At 41.5% G+C, this 20371-nt stretch overlaps 1 protein-coding gene across 3 annotated transcripts in view; it reads left to right on the top strand.

The window, feature by feature from the left end:
* Positions 1–20371, top strand: part of TESK2 (testis associated actin remodelling kinase 2) — a 75777-nt gene that overhangs the window by 47676 nt on the left and 7730 nt on the right. For 2 of the 3 annotated variants that reach the window (XM_027462534.3, XM_021273279.4), the window contains 5 exons: positions 4570–4716; positions 12592–12674; positions 14605–14680; positions 16320–16403; positions 17505–17591. In XM_027462534.3, coding sequence (XP_027318335.2) covers positions 4570–4716; positions 12592–12674; positions 14605–14680; positions 16320–16403; positions 17505–17591 — 477 coding nt within the window. The remainder of the gene's footprint in view (positions 1–4569; positions 4717–12591; positions 12675–14604; positions 14681–16319; positions 16404–17504; positions 17592–20371) is intronic. The other variant, XM_072041727.1, reaches the window with a different exon arrangement.

Here is a 20371-nt window from a genome sequence, read left to right as displayed (position 1 = left end):
TAAAACAGCATTAGTTTTCAAAATAGTGTTGAAAACTCTTTTCAGCTCACTTCCTTCTTCCCCCTCAGACTTGGTGATGTTTGGAGTCTTTGGTTTTGAGCTCCAGCTGCTGGAATACTGTGGATCTGGTGTCTTGTCTTTGCAAGCTTCCAGTTGCAAGCTTCTAGTTGTGTGTTCAAGACTTTATTTTGAAGGCTGAAAGCTGAAGGTTCAATATTAATCTCTTGAAGTTAAACATGTAATGCCATGTGCAAGTACCATTACATTTTGAATTTAATTCCCTTTCTCATGCTTGAGTCTTATAACATGACTGCAAGTGTTTGCAAGGAAGCAGTCCTATTATCCTATCCCTAGGTGAAAATGTTTCCAATGACAGTTGTATGGGAAAGGGTTATACCGCTGCTTTTGCCTTTTGCTGCATTAAGTGATGATACCTGAAGCCTCTACAAAGCTGTCTGATCTAGAAAGCACCCACGCTTGGCTGAGCATCTGGGTAACTTGTCCTTCAGAGATGCTACTGGCCTCTTTCCTCATAAGGTTTGGGAGAGATGTAAGCACAGCTTTGCTGAACTTCTATTCTAGCAATGAAAGCACATAGCTCATACCATGGATAATCTTGAAGACAGAGTGTTTTTGTGAGCTAAAATGCCACAGTCTTTTAAACTCTAGTTGAATCTGCTACGCAGAGCTCTAGTAAATACAAAAATAACCTGGAGTGGTTACTTTTAGACTCTGGCAACCAAATAACCTGACTGTTGGTCTCCTGTTGCATGACAAAAAGCTAGCAGTGGGAATAATGGGTGGCTGTGTCACTGCAACTTGATAATACAGAGTTTGAGAAGCTCTGAACACTGTGCCATTTAGCTGTGAGGTCTCTCTATGACACGCAGCGTCCTTTGCTTTCATTCTTCTAGGCTGATCAGATCTCTCCTCCAATTGCTTGTGTGCTTACGCAATGCCCGTTGTTGTAGTAGAACAATGCTGTGAGATGGTGTGTGTGCTGTAACCTTACTGGGTTTTGTCTGAAAGTACCAGCCCTGAAATGTCTCAGGGACAAAACAGAATCCAGTATTCTCTAAGGGAGAGGTGCCCTCACTATCCTTTAGGATATTCTTACCACGCAGAGCTGTTTGTGCTATTAAGAGATTGAGAACAAGCACTTTTCTTTCAGTTGCACTGGCAAATAGAAAATAATCTTTGCAATTTTGTGTCCCCACCGAAAAGGCATTGTTGAAGGGCTCTGAATAAAACCGGCCATCAGGCAGGCTGTGTGCATTACCAGCCCAAGTGATCGGAGGAATTGGGTTACTTCTGTGACACCGGGGGCACACTGACCTCTGGGTGGCACTTGCCTTAAGGACAATTCAGGACTCTGCACGCAAAGGTTACCTGCTGGCCAGCCACCATCTGAGATCAACAAGCCTTACATGCTGCCTATAGGAAAATCGTAGATTGGCTGTTTGCTTGATTAGCCTGCTATGCATCGTAGAAGAAATTAGAGCCCCAACTGGAGCTCTCAGTAAATGAGATCTGAGGGCCTCCTGTCAGAAACTGCTGGGTTGTGTCTGTGCTAGAATCAGGTTTGGAGCTGACTTCTGCAGCTCGTGCATCTGTATCCTCTGTGTATCTGTTGTTCTTACCCAGCCTGTGCTAGAATGCAGTCCTTGCGGTTAAGACGGGTGAATGACCTTGCAAGCTAATTTGCCTGGAAAAGTACTGGGGGAATAGATATTAGATGTACTTAACTAGTATGGGAGCAATGGATCGAATCAGGAGGCTTACTTAATTGAAAAGGAGAGCATGAGAATAGTCAAAATAGCAGGTAGCTATCGTTGTCATATCTCAGTATGTATTTCAGTGCTCTTATGGGGTGCTTGTTTTATTTATTAGAACTTCTGGAGCACTTGTTGTGGTATTTTATAGCCCTAACCAAAACAAAAAGCCAGGTCAGTGATCCCCTTTACCCTTTGGATTCTCTTGCTGATGAATTTGAGTATGGCAGCGTTAAATGTACGGCCTGTTACTGCCCAGAGAGGTGAAATGGTCTGAGGTGGTCAGGAAGCATCACTTCAGAACTGGGGTTACTGAGCGAGGTGTTTTTAGGGCTTTTGTTCCCAGTCGGTCAGTATTGTTCTGGTTGGAGCATAACTGCCTGAGAAGTACCACTTGCACCCTTCAAAGGAAAGCCAATGATTAATATGAAATTAATGTAGAGATCTCTTATTCTCTATTATTTTCCTTAAGTGTACTAGCATTTTATGATTTAAAAACAAATTTTTAAAAATTTATATTGAGCAATGTTTTTTCTTGAGTACTGTAAGGTCATCTGGCTCCCTTAGGGCTTCAAGTAAAAGCACTGAGAAAGATCAAAGTTGGAAAAGCTCAAAGCAGCATTATTTCCAGCCCCAGGTCAGGTTGGCTGCGGCTGTGTCTAGTTGAATCTTGAAAATCTCCACGGATGGTGATTGCATGGCCCTGGGTGGCCTGTTCCAGATCTGCTCTGCTCTCCTGACACACGACCTCGCAGCACGAGGGCCAGGTTGTTTTGGGTCCCTGGCTTGAGCTGGCCTGGGATTTCTTGGTTCCAGTGTATTCGTGCAATCAATGCCATCTCCCAAACCGGGTAAAGCTGTGCCCAACATTTGATGTTATCGTTAGTGTGTGAAGTCTTGTTTGCTTTGATTGCGGAGAGGGGCCAAGAAGGCATTTTATTTGCAAAATGATATGCACTGAGCACAAAAAAGTTATGCTACTTAAGGGGACAGGACATTTCAAAATATTGGTCACATTCTCTAGAATTCAAGAGCTTTCCTTGCACCGTTTCTCCTGCTGTTAGTCTAATACAAAAGATATGAAACAGTGTCTTGAAGTGGTAGCAAGAAGCTGAAATTGCTAAATATTGAAGTGTTTCCTAGACCCAGGCCCCTTTATGAGATTGCCTCCTTTGATATAAGAAGGTAGTTGATATCTGCTTGAAAATCTGGCCCAGGCTGGAGCTGTCAGCTGCCTCTGAAGAACATTTGAATGTGAGGAAGTATGTCTTCTACTTGCCCTTTGCCTGGGTGGTTGCTCAAGGGCGAAAGGTAGACGCACAGCACTGTGATCAGGGCAAAGGTTCCTATCTAGGAGGAGACAAATGCTGAGGGAGAGGATGCCTTTTGCCCCCTGTCCCCAAGCGCTCAATGTGTGCTTCCCATCTTGTCCAGCGAGGGCTGGGAAAGGATTCGGCAGAGCTTCTGCGAGAGGAGGATGAGAGAGGTCATGTCCTGGGTTACCAGTGAGATGTGCAGCTCACGGGTGAGCCTGGTTCCCAGGGGATGTGGGGTGTAGCTGAGGGGAGTGCGGGAGGTACTGACCCACACGCCAGCAGAGGCTGAGCCTCCGTGTGTCCTTTCCTACCTAGCGTGGTCTGGGGAGCTCAGCTACATCCAGGCTGCATGGAGTGTGGTTCCTGTGTGCCTTCTGCATCTGAGACACAAAGAAGTCCAACAAAATACAGCTGAATTCAATGTCTCAGAAACAACGGGCTGCATTTACAGTTGCAGCTTTAACAAGATGATGGTGGCACATGCAGAGCCTCGTAAGGGAGTGTTGGAGAACCCTCAGTGACAGAGGAGCGCAGCTGGTGCAGCCAGCCTCAGTGCTCTGTGCTTGGACCAGGCTTGGGAGGCAATTATCCTGTCTGCTTCACTTGGATTTTCTTGAGAGAACTGACTGCGTTGCTGCCAGCTTTCCCTTCTGGCCTGACCCAGTCTCTCTGCTTTGTGGCTAACAAGGGAGCGAAACCAGAAGCTGCTCAGACACAGCACAGAAGTTATTGTGGCATAAGGGATCTATACACGAAGCACAAGTCCACTGCTGCTTTAATGATTATTTGAGAAGCAGTGGAGCTGCTGTCTTAACCCAGGATTACATTACTTAGCACTGTTTGGCTGATGATTTGTTTCACAGTCTCTTACAGCATTTATCGTAGAGTTAGTGCATGTTCCTTCTCCTGAGGGTTTCCATTTGATGTAGTACCGAATGCAGTGGGAATCAGGTTGCTGATTAGGGCTTGTAGATACAGCAATAAAAAAGCATAACTTACAGTAACATATTGTGATGTTTTTCTTTGCTGCTGCTTCAGTTTAGGGAATTGATATCTGGGAACTCGATCAGGCTCCACGACCTACATTTGGATACGTAGCCCTCTCCTTGTTTTGTTCTGCCCGAGAGCCAGCTCTTCATCTTTTTTTCATTTACATTCCTCACACTGAAATGAGAGGGTCATATTATGTTGTGGGTGTTTCTGAAGGGTCTATTTCAATACCAGCATTTAAGTATTATTAGTTGATGCAGTGGTAGCTGTTGCATGCATCTTTAACATGAATGTATTGGTAGAGGTGGGGAAGGGAGATGTTCTCAGCCTCTCGTGGTCTGCAAACTTCCTGCCTGCGTAGCCTTAAGGGAAAAGAAAAAGTTTTTAGTGTACATGTATAGTTGAGCTGAAGATGCTTGTATAATGATGAATCTTACATTCCTGATTATATCTGAAATTAATCAATTACAAATGTTGTTTTGTCTTTTCAGTACATCAACTATGGTAACCTGGAGCAGCTATTAGACAGTAACCAGCATTTGCCCTGGACAGTGAGGGTGAAATTGGCTTATGACATTGCTATGGGAATCAGTTATCTTCACTATAAAGGCATTTTTCATCGAGACCTTACATCAAAGGTACCGTCTATAAAATGAAGGGAACTTTTAAATGAAGGTACTATAACTGATTGTTTAGTTCTTTCTTCTTCTTCCAGCAGAGAAGCACTGTTATATAAAGTGTGATCTAAGACACTGTGAGAAACAAATTCAAATACAGTTTATAGGTTTAAAATCTTTCTCAAAACATGCTGATAGTTTGTATGGGAACTAAAGAAATAATTATCCTGAAGGAAGGTCATTCCTTAAATGAGTTCAGGTTAGGATTTCTCAGAAACCAGCTGCAGAGTGTTTTGTTCTGAATTATGGTTCGGTAATCTATTACAATCCCTGGATAATTTAGCATAACAATTGAATATTTGAAACAGGACAATCATACAAAGATCCCAAGTTGAGGAGATGCACTTTAAAATCTTATTTTTGTTTTGATTCCTAATAAGTTTCACAAATCTTCCTTCAACAGGAAGAGTGGCTGTTCTTTACTAATTCACAGTACTGTTTTATATTTCTTCCATTTCTATGCTCAGTAAGGCCAAACCAATTTACCTAAGTTTTTTCGGAGGTCTTAAAAGGATTGAAAAAGAGAGAAAGTTCTTTAGGAAAGAAGGAATCTATACTGAGACTGGAATGAAGGAATCTTGTATGGGAAGGGAAAGAATTGAAAAAGAACTATTAGAATCTCTGGTGGGCTGGTGTGGAATTCCAGTTCTTGAATAGACTAATTCAGCAATGTAACTCCATTATATCATACAAATTAAATTCCATGCGATGAAAATTCAAACTGCCCTGATTTGTTGCTCAAACACTAATGTTGAAATGAAGCTTTCATTTTTTCTGAAGTTTAATCTTAAAAATATTTAATGAGTTCCTAGTAATCTGTTGAGCTTTTTTGCTCCTGTTTGTTTTCATGATCGCATCACAAACTAAGACTTCTCCATTGCTTCAGCGTACAGGCAAGGTACCTGTATTGTTTATGACTGACATTGTCTGTCACCTATTGATGAATTTATTAACTATCCCCCAGAATGGCATTTCAGTGGCAGAGTTTTCAATGGACTTAGATTGGTCTGAACTGCTTTGGTGACAGCTTGTATGGATTTACTGGGCTGAAGGAGCTAGCTAATTCAAACTCAGCTAGAAGTGTTGACTGCTTCTAATTTCATAGAGCTCTGTGAACAAATTGCCCCAGTATTCACACTGGATCCTGCCATCCATTGCAGCCTGTGATGAGTGCTTTGCTGTCCTGTCTGCTAATGACCCTATTTAAGCTTACTCAGGACTTGTAACATGAAAATACCCCAAAACTGTCTTAGGAAGGTTTTATTAATGTCACTTCAGCCAAAAGCGTCCAGAATAAACATTATCTTAACTTAAGGGGAGCCATTTTTTTTTTTTTAAGATTAGAAACTGTTTTATAAATAAAAACTCAGTACAGCGTGTTTGAAAATCCAAGTGACTACTAGTCTTCCATCCACTTTTTTGGGGGGAAATTATCTCAATGTATCGTTAAACAGATGAAGGACATGCATTTAGCCAAGGGAAAAAATATTCAATGGGTAGGTGAAAGAAGTATTTAAGTCATAAAGTATTTCTTTGGATGGCCTTTCAAATGAAAGGTGCTGAATTCTAGAGCGTCAAACTTAAGACAAATGCCCAGACTTGAAGGCATGTCAGTTTGTGATAGGCTCGGAAAGCTCCATTTAGGTCACCTTGGAGTGTGCAGATAAGTGCATAAAAATAACTGAAAAGATAACTTACTGTTCCCCCTCTTTTTTTTTTCAGTTCATGATGAATTTTAGCGCATTTAAGAGTGGGGAAGTAGAGTTACTGGGAAGAACCAAAGTAACTAAGGAGATTGCCTGCAGTATTTACCATAAACACATGCTGTGGTGGCCAGTCCTATGAAAATACATTTCCTGAGTGTGAATGCCTTTATTCAGAGCTTTGCATGATTACGTATCATTCTCTGGAGCTGCCCTAACAACGCTTCAATGTTATCTATTGCTAAATTGGTGTAAGCCATTGTTTAGAAAATGCAGGGGGGGGTGCATGGTTTCACTGTACCAGCAAGCACATCAGTGGCCACAGGAAGTAGTAAGGGTTATTTTTAAAAATAAATAAATAAATTAGACAATCCCCATTTAACACCGCCACCACCACCAGCAAGAATTTACAAGTGGTTATGCTGTGTTGGGTGGGTCTTCACACTAAAGGTAGTGTGTGTGTGTGTGTGTGGATAAAAGTTTGTCACCAGCTGCATTCCGGGTAGCTGGTGGTACTGTAATGTCTTCCAGTTCCTCAGTTTTATTTTTTTATTTATTGAAGTGATGTATGCCCTTGCCTGTTTTCTTCTTAGGAGGTGAAGTAGATGAAACACCAGACTTTAAGCACCAGGGTACTTGTGAATTTTACTAGTGGAAATGTATTTTGTATTTACCAGGTTTGTACTGCTGATGGGATGAGGTGCCTTCCATTCTTACCAGTAAAGAGTCAACGTTTGAGCAAGGTGAAGGAAGATCTGAGAGGCTCAGTCCCTGGGGGACAGCTTGTGATCTGGACTGGATAAGGGTAGATTCAGTAGTGTTCTGTACTGTGCTTCTTTGGTGAGCTTTAGGAATTGATGTGAGGACTTCATTAATCACATGAGGGCGAAGATAAGGATTTAGACAAAGTCAGGACAGATGCCGAGTTGGCTGGGATGAAGAGGAAGGTATTTTTCTAGAAACTTCCCTGCCTTGACTGAACTATAAACTGAGACTTTCTGTGCAGGAGTGTCAATGTATGTGTACGTGTGCTGGATGCACAAAGGCTTGAAGGAAAAAGAACCGTCCTCCGTCAATCTAGGATTGAAAATTGTTTTGGACAATTAGTATATGGCAGGATGATCTCTCCCTGCCTCATTGCACCACGTGGATGGTAGCAGAGCAATGTTGTTACTGCAGAAAGCCAGAGGGAGAGAACGGTGACGAGCAGCAGATGTAGGTCAGTATGGTCGATGTGGCAGCCCCCAGGGGATGTCAGGCCTGACACCACACTTGTGCCCTTCCTGCTGCCCCGCTGTCACAGCAGGAGAGCTTGCTGGAGGAGAGGGCTGGCCGGGCAGCTGGCATTCACCCGTGTTGTGGGGTTGTGAGCAGCTCTGCCCTCAGGGTCTGGGCACAGGCTCCTGTAGCTGATCAGCTTGGTCTGCCCTGAGTGGCAGCAACAGCCCAACTTGGGTCTGTCAGGGAGTCAGGGTGGATGGATTGGCTCTTCCCAGCCTGCAGGTGATAGGTGTGTGCCTTTTGGTTTTCCAGAATTGGGTGCGATTGAAAACGAGGTCCTACAATCAGTAGTAGGTGGTGAGTAGCTTTAAGTAAGCTCTGTTGATGATAAAATCTATAGAGGAATTCTGATCTCTAGGCCAATATACATGTGTGTGTGTATTCCTGACAACATAGGCTTTCACTTCACAGTAAATGGGTAATGCGTTGCCCTTCTTCCACGGAGAGATGAGTAGGCTCAGTTACAGAATCACGCGTGTAAGCAGTCACTGTGGGCTACGTGATGTAAGGTAAACTCACTGCCTTCAGGCTTGGAAGTGACATCCCCTCACTCCCTACCTTGTGTGCTGTTTTAGTGTTCAAAACAGAACAAACCCCAAGCAATGAACAGAACCTTTGTCTGACCAGTCTTCTACTTGCTGCTGCTTCTGTAAGTCCCCTTTGTGCTAGCCTGAGCTCTCGCCTGGATATTTTGCACAGCACAGGAGGGCTTGCACTAAAAAAAAAAAGCTGTTACAGTTTATTTCTAATGTTAACACTAAACTTTTAGTGGTACTTTGAGACCAAAATGGAGCCTGTCCCTTAAACTTACTGGTTTTAGTTATAAAAACATGTACAGTATTGTAAACTTCCTGTTGCACATTAAATTGTCAGTGGTGTTTCTGCTAAGACATGGCTCTTTAAACACAGATGATGCATTTAAGTATTTTAATTCAGTAACAGTCATCAGAGGATTGCAAATGACACATCAGGAGTACATCAGGAGTATGTCTCTTTTCTAGAGTGCAGTAAGATCTCTGAGGGGTCCAGCTTGTGTGTCATAAAACAAAACGATGAGGTTTCTTCATCTAAGCAACTTATTTTTAACTCTGAAACTTTTCAGTCTATTTTCGGTTTTGTTTGTGTAAAAGGGAGAGTAGAATATTGCATTCATCTTAGCAGGATTATGCTGTGCAAAGCAGATGTTAAGCTGCTGTAACACACAAAGGGGGCTTTATGTGCTTTCACATCTGTCTCTGCATAAACAGCTCTGTTAACTCTTCAGGCCTCGTGTACAGAACTCCCTGCTTTTATTAAGAGGCTGCCTCAGGAGGGACCGATGGGGTCCCCGTTTTGGGGGGGAGAAAACATCAAGAACCCAGCTGAAGTCAAATACTGCCCTCTGTGACCGTCTGAGCTGCCAAAGGAAAGAATATCCCTCTTTATGTAGAGGTCCAAGGAGAAAGCTTGAGAAGGTCTTCGTGTTTTATTGCCTTGCAGCTTATACAAACAGTGCACTAGTAAGTCAGACAAGTTTTCTTAAAGCCCGTGTTGTAAAGCTGCTTGACATTTCGTCTCACTGGCAGATTTTGAAGCTGTCCTTTATGCTAGAGAGGAAATTGAACTCCCGTGTCTCTGTGCCAAATTCCAGCAATTAAACTAATTACTGAACTGATGCACTTTTTTTCTTTTTTGTATAAACTGGGAAGTGTAAATTTGTCAGCAGAAACAACGCATTATGCTCTGTGTTTTTCCTACTAAAGTATCACCTCTAGCTTAAGTTTTCAAGTTATTTTCAACCTTTCACTCTCTAATGGAGCTCTGTCCCTTTTTTGATCCTGGTTTATCTTGGTAGCAGAATGTGAATGCTTAAAAATGTCTCGCTGTTTGCACATAACTACCAGTTACCACCTGCTGTAGGCTGTGTACGTCTCCCTTTCATGAATTGCATTCTAAATCTGGTGACTGTTATGAATTTGGTGCAGTGCTGGGTGGCAGCTTTACAAGGATGGGAAGGCTGGTGGAGGAGCATGGCGGTGCTGGCAGTCATCCTTAGAGCACTTGGAGAATCTCAGCACAGTGAAGCATCGCCACCTGCAAAACTTTCTCCTGAATGAGCAGTGTGGGCTTGAAAGGTGACATCTTAACTAGTATCCACAGAAAGGCTGTCCTACTGATTTTGGTAAAAACAGGCTTCTATCCTTTCTCGGTTCCAAGACATTGATATTTAGCTACATCAAAATTTGCACCAGTTGAATTAAATTGGTTTAATTTTGCTACAGTGAGCGCTTAAAGTGATCCTGGTATTTTTTTGTCTGGTGCATGTCACCTGCTCACAGCTGATTTAATTGTAGGTAAAAAGTCATTCCTGCACTTACCCTAATGAATTCAAACTCACAGTCAGTACTTTTCATATGCAGAAAAAAGCCAGACTTCCACTAATGAAAGCAGATAGTTCAGCTTCCGTATTTACATCATTTAACATAGTGCAGCCCCCTACAGCAGGACAATTGATGAGCATTTATAAAACGTAGCCCTGGGCTTTCCCCCGTTGCCTTGTGGGGGTGTCCTGGCCTCGCTGGCAGAACCTATGGAGCGGAAGGGGTGTGCAGGTGGGGTGGGATGTCCGTGTCAGTTCTGCTTGATTTCCCAAAAGGTCTGCGCTGAAGGGGAGCCTGGCTCATCTGGGAAGGAGCTCAGAGCTGTCAGGTAGCATTAGGTGGCAGCTAGATTGCCTGCTCTATTGGTTTAATTTATGTTTTATCCAGGAATAATCTACTTGTGTAATGGGTCCGTGCTGTACCTGAGTGCTGGGGCTGCCTGGGGCTCAGGGGGGGAATAGGATTGCTCGTATTCAGTCAGTAATGTGTGGATGTCAAATGGGATGTGATTGTGTACTGCTGAGAAGGAAAATCGTCTGTCAGGTTTGTGTTGTGTTTAAGCCTTCCTCTGTTATCAAAGCAGCCCTGTAGATTATTGTGGGTCTCATGCTCAGCAGAACTGTTTCTACAGCTTTTTGGTTATACTGAAAATAGTTCTCAGTCTGAATTAAAATATTTCTCTGGAATCTTTGCAAAACAGGCCTTATTGGAGGAATAACCCTAATACACAACACTCAGGTGGTGAAATTAACTCCTGCCTTCTTGCTACTCAAAATGAACAAAATGTAAACAGTTAATGCAAGATGGGAAGCTAGATTTTAAAAGTAAACTTCTTTTGAATCAGATTTTTTTTTAAATGACAAATTACGAATCATCTTTAATTGCTAAACAACCCATGTCAGAAAATAAACTGGTTTATGCAGTGAAGTATCAGGGTCAGCATTCCAGTACGCTATGAAAACTCTGCTGTCCTCACAGACTTCTTTCTGTGGTACGCACCCAAATGCCCGACGGCTGAATCATTTGAGTAAGATTTTTACAAAAAAAAAAAGTTTTATCCTTCTCAGTTTTAAGTCCACTTACAGCAAGCAAATGTTTAAACAGAGGCGAGCTGAATGAATGTGCTCTTTGATAGGAGATAACAAAGCCCATGACTGAGAAGCTTTGCTGCTCTATGGGCAAGCGCAGTTGCTTTAACTTTGTCCGTGTTTATGAATCCCAAAGTAATTGCACTTATTACACTTGAGTCATGCTAAACAAATAGAACTTTGCACCTCGGGAGGCTTGGATGCCTTTTCTTTACGTGATTGCAAGTGTGTCTCCCTTAACCTTCTAATTGGCAGGAGGAAAACTCACTGCGTGGCCTGCAGCCATCTCTGAATCTGTCAACAGCGATGACCTGAACTTGATCTTTTAGACAAGGGCCTCGCTTTCCTTGGTAGCTGCATTGTACAGACATGCCAGTACTCTGGGGTCAGTGAGGGGCTTTTGTACGGCCAAGCACAATAAAGGCAGAAAGTGTTTCCTGCTGTTCAGCTAATTAATGCAGGGTACCACCATGGAGGAGTCAGCAGTGGCTTTGCCGCCTGTCGCTGCTATTGTACTGCCTGCAGAAGGCTGGGGAGTAGGGCATGTGTAAGGGAGTGAATTGTCTTGCCCCACTTTTTATAGGACAGAAAAACTTAGGAAGTCAGCTTTTAATTCATCCGTTCAGAAGGGAAAAAATGTGGTACTGGAATGGTCAAATCATATGTCGGAGTTGTAAATAAAAGCAACAAATATAAATTGGTAATACCCTGCATGTGATGTGAGGCTGCCAGACCAGAATTATTTGTGTGTCCTTAAATTGCCCTCCCTCCTGACACTGGAGGAGGCATATGAAAGGAAAAGATTGACAGCTTTTTCTTATTATCGTTTTCCCTTAAATCAGGTTTATGGTGTACTGTGGAATAAAGAATTTGATTTTGAGACTTTAAAAGCACGTGTGACTCTGCAGCATCTTGCATTTTCTGATGGTAATCTGTTGTAAAGCAGAAAGTTTCTTTTAAGTAACTAATATAGCAAAATATACACAACCATTGTTCTGATAACCTTGTATTCTGGTCAGGTTCAGGATCTGAAAGGAAACTGAAGGTGTCATAGCAAACAGCACGTACTGCATACTTGAACAGTAAGGGAATTAAATCATCTTAATTCTTGCTAGGACCTAGCTGGGTATGTGCTGCCTATGACCGCCTGCTTTCTCAGCAAGTTTTTAAGTGGATTATTAACTAAGTGTAAGACTGTTTGCAGCATCTTAAGTTTGACAGACATGTGATTGTGCAGGGGGGAGGGTGGGGGAAAAGGGTGGTTGCTTTCAGAGAAAAGCTTCTCATGAACAAATGTCTTCCAAACAGTATCTTGTAATCTTGTTCCAGATTTAAAATAAATAAAACAAATGGTATATGGGTTTTCATGCACAGACAATAACAATCTGTTTGTTTTCCCCTCAGAATTGTTTAATAAAACACGATGAGAACGGATACTCAGCAATAGTGGGAGACTTCGGTTTAGCAGAGAAAATTCCAGATCACAGGTACGTGAACTAATCAAAATGTGGGGAGAGTTGCAATGTGCTTGCAGGTCACAAGCTCTATTAAGCCGAGTCCCCAGGCCCATTACTGCATTCTGATCTAAAACTTGCAACAAGAATAATTGGTCTTGATCTAGAACTGCAGGCTGGATGACCAGTGTACTAGTTATTGTCTGTTCTGTTTTAGTGGTGTCATTTATTTTTAAAAACTGTTCCAGTGAGTAAAGGATTTACCCAAGTTTTTCAGTAGATCTTCCAAGCAAGTATTAGGGAGTTTTGTTGTTTAAAAAAAAAATAATCTGGTTTGGGATGATTTTTATAATAAATGTCCTCTACTGATCCCAAACAACTCTAGCTCCTTTCCATTTTTCTAAACAACATTCAGTGGCATTCTATTAGTTTTCTATTTAACTACTGTGTTAGTTAAGATTCAGGTTGATAAAGAAGAGAGATAAAAATTAATACTGTTTAACAGTAGCTCAGCATTTTCATCTCCATGGGATGCAACTATGAACTTAACTCATTTGAGGAGTGCACAGGTGAGGTGACTGTCACAAGCTATTGTCATGATTTGCAATAGTCCTCTTGTCCTCCCTCTGTTAGGGAGGTCAAGGACAAGGATTTAATTGTCCTCTCATCTGTATATTGACATGTCTTTCAGAGTAGTCTGACTGTTAAATGTGCAGTCAAATATTCTCCAGTGTGTGCTTCAGTGTAAGATAAATAAAAGCCTTCCAGCTCTTCTAACTGCAGAGTAAACAATAAAAGCTGATCCCAGCTATGCACTGTTTTTAAACTGCGTGTATCCTAAACCTATAGCTTGGGAGGTCTGAAGGCTTGTTTTAATGTTGGTGAAATATTGATCTGAAAGTTTAACAAAGCGAACATCTAATTCCAAACTGCTGATAAGCGTAGTCAATGTGTATCTTGTACGCTCCTGTGGAATCTCTACCTTTTAAGGTTCTACTGAAAGCTTCAACTGTATCAATAGGAAGCCGTCAGAATCAGGAAGACATCAGTGTGGTTTTAATACCCAATTTTAAGATGTCTTGAAAACTGAGTATAGTAATAGCTAAATCAAATACCTTGATACTAAATAAATAAGATAATGAAAGTGTTGCAGCAGCCACACTTTCAGTCTGATCTAGCCTTACCATCATTTTCAAATGCAGTTATATTTTTTCCAGTTTTCTGGCTAGCAACCCATGGTTTTAGAGGCCTTCAGAGGCCTTTTCTTTGTAGGTGTTCGTTCAAGGACAGCTGGGGGACAAGCTTGATGCCTTTTTTAAGACCGTAGTCTTCAACCATATTAGAAACATTGCAGAGATGTCAAATCAGCTCTATTCTATGTACTTTTAACTTCTCCCTACTAAAAGATGTATCTGGTCAGTCTTGACTTTTTTTTTGTTTGACAAAATATGCAAGCAGGCTGTGCTGAATACTTTGGGAGCTGCCTATAGGTATACATGTAGGGATAATTGCATGTCCTGCTGAATTAATAGAGAATTTGACATCTGGCCAGAAACTGATCTCCACAAGCCTTTTTAAACATAGATGAAAGAATCCACTCTGCCAAGAGTTTGGAAAACAAAACTATTGAAATATGTGACCTGAAGATAAAAACAACTGGGGGGGGGGAAGCTCAGGCACTTAGGTACTGGAAATACAATATGTTGGGCAATTGACCTAGGCTTGCTTTCTCTTTCACCTTCTTCTCTTGCTATTAAATGTTCCAGTAACTACTGGAGGAAATTAGAGTAAAATGCAGTGTATTTCGGATCCCACCTGTATAGACTTCCCTATGGTGGAAGTTTCTACAGATGCTTGCAGTTACAGGAAGTTTATAGCAATGTATGAATCAGACCAGTTCATTAATGATTATTCTTTTCTCTCCTCCTGCTGCTCACCCTCCAATGTCTACGTCTACACATAGTGAAAAGTTACCAGTGGTGGGGTCACCCTTCTGGATGGCACCAGAAGTTCTCAGAGATGAACCTTACAATGAAAAGGTTGGTACGTGTAAATAGACTTCAGTTGTCACTTGTTTCTTTTCAGTATCTGTATACAAGACTTAAGATTTCCATAATATTATTGTTATTTTTTCATTTGTCACATTCCTATACTAGGTAGGTCATTCAGACTGAGGGAGAGTGTGAGTCAAACAGCTAATAATTGTAATTCATGGAATAGTTTCTTAAGCAGAAATAGAAGTACCTTTAGCATAATTCACTGTTAGGCTGTTTCCATTCTGAAACACCCCATGTGCAGAAATGTGATAATGACTTGTCTACCTAACACAGCTTGATTTAACCAGGTCTTGTGAGAAATGTCTGGTGATACTTGGTGCAGGTTACTTTCCTGACAATGGGTTAGTGACCTCTTGGTAAAAATAAGAGGTCTGTAAATTTGTACAATTACTTTAATTAAAAAAAATAATAATAATCAACAGTACTCAAAGGTGATGTGCCTGGATAAAAAAAAATGTTCTCCAAAGGTATTTCTTACATTTTTTTTTCTATTGGTGGCACTGGAAAATGTTTCTTTTAGTGGAGCATCAGATCACACTAGGCTCTAGAAATAGTATTTTTCTATCAAGTTGTTCTTTACACAGGGTTTCCTCTGTCATGTGCAAAGATGTTCTCTAAAACACAGTGTAGTTCAGCCCTGCAAGAGCAACTTTTCATGTTAAAGCCCACATCCTGTACCTTTTTTTAGCTAGTAGTCAATATCTGTTTAATTGTTGGTACTTGAAACGAAGAGGAAGGCAGTAGCAACCGCAGTGATAAATGTGGTCATTACTATTTCAAAGCTTTGAGAGTTCCCGTTGACCTAAATTAATAATAAAGTACCCAGATATGGTGCCACGTTCTTCACTGACCCTAGGGCATGGGAGACTAAGGAGGAAGCAGGTCTCTATCAGTGTGAAAGGTAGCATATAAGCCTGCCTTGTACCAGAAGGCTGAGGGATGCCAGTTTCTGTTCTGTAGACCTTTATTGTATGCTTTCCCAAATTGTATTACTTGGTAAATTCAGGTGGGTGGAAATCTGAGGAACTGTGCAGCTCCAGGGATACTCAGATAAGTGATTACTAAGCAGCATGGAAATTTCAATGGAAAAGGAGGCGGGTATACAATGTTAGTAGGTGTCTCAAGCTTTGGGAGATTCTTTTCTCCAGAGGTGCTGAACTGTGAGAAAAGGGGGAAAAAAAGTACATTTTCTCTGAAGAGCAGCATTAATATTCTGGATAAACTGTGTGCATGTGAATTTTAAACCCCTCTTTCTAACCACAGTGATACATAGGCATGTCATATTTTGGCTGTGTTTTTAATTACTCCCATCTGTAAGACATCAAATGCAACTTTACCATTCTTTATGCAAGGAAAGATTTTTATGTTGCTGATTTAATAGTAGCTTTTTTTTTTTTTTTGAAAGAGTTTTAAAATCATCATTGCTATTTGTGCTGCAGCGGGGTTTTACTGTAAGCATATGTTTCTTCACATGGAAAATATTAGTTATAGTGCAGTTGTAAGGCTGTGGTGTTGGTTTAGTTGTTCTCGATAACCAGTTGGGGGTAAGGAGGAACGCAGTAGCAGATAAGAATAGTGTATTCATAGCTGAACCATGTAGCTATTTATTTTTTCCTCCTAGGCGGATGTGTTCTCCTATGGTATAATTCTGTGTGAGATTATAGCAAGAATACAGGCAGATCCAGACTATCTCCCTCGCACAGAGGTAAGTGGTTACGTTCATCGTGTTGGTGGGAGGTGGTAAATATGCCATGATAATGGCTGGCCTTTAGGTCTTCTGGCACTGCTGCCAAAGATAGGATGAATAGTTCTTACACTAAAAAGAGCCTGTAACAGGCCTTTGTATTCCATGCTGTTGTAAGAAGCTCCCTCAAAGATGTTTTGACACAGACTTCGTGCAGCAGCAGTCATCAGAAATCCTTTCAGAAGCTCTAGACCTGTCCTGAACTGTTAGAACATTGAGGGTGTTGCAGGACTTTCCTTTTGTAGTGTGATAGCTCATGCAGATTCTTGCTGGATTCAGAACAGAGCACTGCTGATGTACTGCATCCTCTAAGTAGCCCTGCCTTGTGAAAGGGGCAGGAGCTAAAATAAGCTCACCCTTATTTTTACATACACAGTACTAAGCATTGTTAATCTGAGCTAAAATTGACTAATCAGAGGAGATGCCACATCTTTCTTCAGTTGCCTTTTGGCTGCGTCCCATCTGCAAGGCAGCTTTTGGCCCTCCATAGGGGTCTTCCAAATTGCCTGTCCATCTCCAGTTCTGAAAATGCTTGTATTGAACCACAATAAGTAAGAGATCCTTTTGTTTTTCTTTCCTTCAGATCTTCTTATAGAAATGCATTTAAGGAACTGGGTAATTTGTAACACCAGCCTAGTAGTACCATGTACTGAAAAATTAACTACTTTAATTGGTGAATTTTCATCATAGTGAAGCCTCTGGTTTTACAGCAGGCTGTTAATTTACACTATGAAAATCAAGGTGAAACTTGATAGTGTAGGATATTGCTTCCAGATCCACATGGGCAACACTTCAAGTGCAATGAATTGCAGTTGAATCCAGGAAGAAGAATGGGCTTTGAAGTCAGCTCATTCTCTTACAGGTATCTTGTATCAAATAAATCCCAATGGGAGTGATGCAGTTTGGAGTGTGCATGAAGTTTTCTCAAAACCCACTGTATGTGGCTGCTCAGGGGTAGTGTTCATGGTTATTCCATGTAGGGACACCCTCAAAAAACATATTTTGGGCCAGTAGGAAGTCTCACATCTCTGCTCTCTATGGTGTTTTTTTTTGTTTGTACAGAATTTTGGATTAGATTATGATGCCTTCCAGCACATGGTGGGAGACTGTCCCCCTGACTTCCTCCAGCTGGCCTTCAACTGCTGTAACGTGAGTACCTTACCTGAAGGCGACAGGCCAAAATTGGAGTTAAATCCCTCTGGATTTTGAAGATAGAGCTTAAAGTGTGTACGGAGGAGACCTAAGCTGTGCACATTCTAAGAACCCAGAGTCCCTTGCATTTTTTTTGTATCCCTTCCTTTCTCCTTGCAAAAGAGTCTGACTTCTGCTTTTGTTGTTCCGTGTTCTGTCATGCCAAACAAACAGGTCTGGCACACTGAACAGCTTCTTGCAGGCTGCTCAGGCTGATCATAACCAGTTGTATGTTATTGACACTGGCTGGCCCTCGGGCTGACAAAATCCAGCTGTTATTGTGTACAGACCTACTGAGCTGTGAAGAAAGAATTCTGAGTTGTTCTCATAAACAGAGGGGACAAAATGGGGACAGGCAAATAAAGAGCAGGCCCTAAACTACTCTGAAGTTTCTATATGCTGCCTTTTGTAAAGAGGAATAACCCTGTAAATCCCAAGATTGTATTTAAAAAAAAAAAAAAAAACAAACACAAAACACACACAACCAAACAACAAAACAACAAAAAAGAAATATAACTTGAACCCAAGAACACAGGTGACTTAATAACAGTAAGGCCATAGGCAGTGTGCAGTATGGAGTAAATTTCTTCTTGTTATTTGAGTAAAAGGATGATAATGCTGGATACCTTAATGGCTCATCAGCATGAAAATATCAAGGAAGTGGATCCCTTTTGTGAATTATCTTATTAGAGAGGTTACTAATTCCTTTGGTAAACTGCTTAATCTGAAGTAAGAGAACCTGAGCTTCCAGAAACTTGGATGAAGCTAGGAATGTCACTGCTCACCTGAAACTGAGAGACCTTCTAGAATGCTTGCTGCACAAAGCTCTGCTCAGGACACCACAACCAAGCCTGTAATTAGCAAAAGCACCATGTCCTAGTGAGCATTTGTAAGAAAACTCTCAGAACAGGCTTTGTATTCCTGTCTGTTACTGATTTTCAGGCTTTGTTTTCATGTCAGCACTGCTGCTGAAAGAAGCAGTCTCATCTCTCCATTCTTCCAAGAGTTGTCGTTGCCCCATGCTCTCTCTTTACAGTGTATTAGTACAAGTGCACATACTTGAAGGGAGAATGGCATTCAGGTGAGAATATGGGTGAGCATATGTGTCTAGCATAAATTAATGCTAGACATGTTTGTGCAACTTAGTCTGGACGAGTTATTTTGCTCCTCTAATTTCACCTTAGTACGGTGGAGCTTACTTCAGTAGGACAGCAGTATGCTTGACTCATGTTTCTGAAGTGTTTTGACTATGTGAGCACTATAGGGTTTGGGTGGAATTAGGCTTTGACTGTGGAAACCTCAGCTCCCAGCTGTAGTCCCCAGAAATCATACAGCATCCAACACGTGGTGCTTGATTCAAAGCAATTTTTCAGCACAAATTCGGAGTAGAACTGTACTCAGGAGGAAAGGGGAAGTGACTGGTCTCATATTCTCATGTAAGAATTTGTTGTGTTCGGAGAAAAGGGATTTTCTCCTACTGATTATCATCAAATGCTGTCTCCTGCATAATAAACGTTCGTTCCCTGAACTGGAACTGGAAATGACTGTCTTGTGATCAAGCCATTAGTATGCTGATTCCACTGCGGAGCATATTGCAATTCCCTTACCGCTTGCCTAGTGGAATGAAAAGGCAGCAAATAGATAAGGCTGCCTTATGTCTCCCTAAGCATGCTATACTCCTGTAATAGGTGATCTGTGTGCTAATTTTTATATAGCTTTTTATCATTTAATGGCTTGACAATCACTGTGAACTGTATAGCTCAGCTGATTAGCTGAACTAATATGCAAAGCCCTGGAGTTTTCTACAGCCAGGAAATGTGTTTAGGGCAGCCTAAGAAAACGAGTAAAAACAGATGTGTGTGAGTAGTGGATTAAAAATTCTTTAGTTTGCTGTTAGAAAGCGTTTTTAAAAATGAGTACATGTAAGGAAGTCTGAAATCTACAGCTCCCCCAGCAAATTATAAGCCCTCTTGCATGAATGCTTCTAAATGTAATCATGTATGATCATGCAGAAGGCTTATGAGCATGAGCTAAGCGGTGGGGAACTACAGCTTTGAGGAAGAACCTTCTATTCCACTTGAGCAGGAACTGAGTGATCAGGATGGAAGAGGCAAATGTTGCTCTGAGTCACTTTTTCATTGCTGCTGTTGTCCTGGATCTTTCCTAGCACAAGCTAAAATAGGCAGAGACCTGTTCTTACTTCCTGCAGCATGCAACAGCCCTCTCATTTTTTCAAATTGATTTTGTCAGACTACAGAGGATATGCTTTGGTGTTTTACCCTGCCCTACCCTTTCAGTGAAATAGGGAAAGCAGAAAGATGTTTTCCTATGCCAGGAAATTGCGGTCCTTAAGTTCAAAACAGGTTTGATTTTGTTTTATCACTGTATGTAGAATTTGTAGCCCTTTACCCTGTGTTGCTAGGTGTCCTAGCATTGCCAATCGTACCAGTTCTGTTCAGAAGGATCCATCTCAGGACCTGCAGGACAGCATCAGGGAGGTCTGTGGGGCTTGTTCTTTCCAAAGCACCGCTGTTTCCTTTGGATCGGTGGTGATACCTGTCAGGGCTTGTCTGCTCTGAAAAAGCCTTTAGGGAGCTGGAGACAGTCAGGTCAAGTGAAATCTCTTTAATAGTGTAATGAGGTTAACTTTTGACTGCATAATTAGACAGTGCTACCTATGGTAGTTAAACCTGTAACATATATGCAGGGTGAGTGTTCAGAATGATTAAATGCCATCT

This window comes from Anas platyrhynchos, chromosome 8 (genome assembly GCF_047663525.1).
Source record: "Anas platyrhynchos isolate ZD024472 breed Pekin duck chromosome 8, IASCAAS_PekinDuck_T2T, whole genome shotgun sequence".
Taxonomy (NCBI): domain Eukaryota; kingdom Metazoa; phylum Chordata; class Aves; order Anseriformes; family Anatidae; genus Anas; species Anas platyrhynchos.
This window is presented reverse-complemented; position numbering and strand designations above follow the sequence as displayed.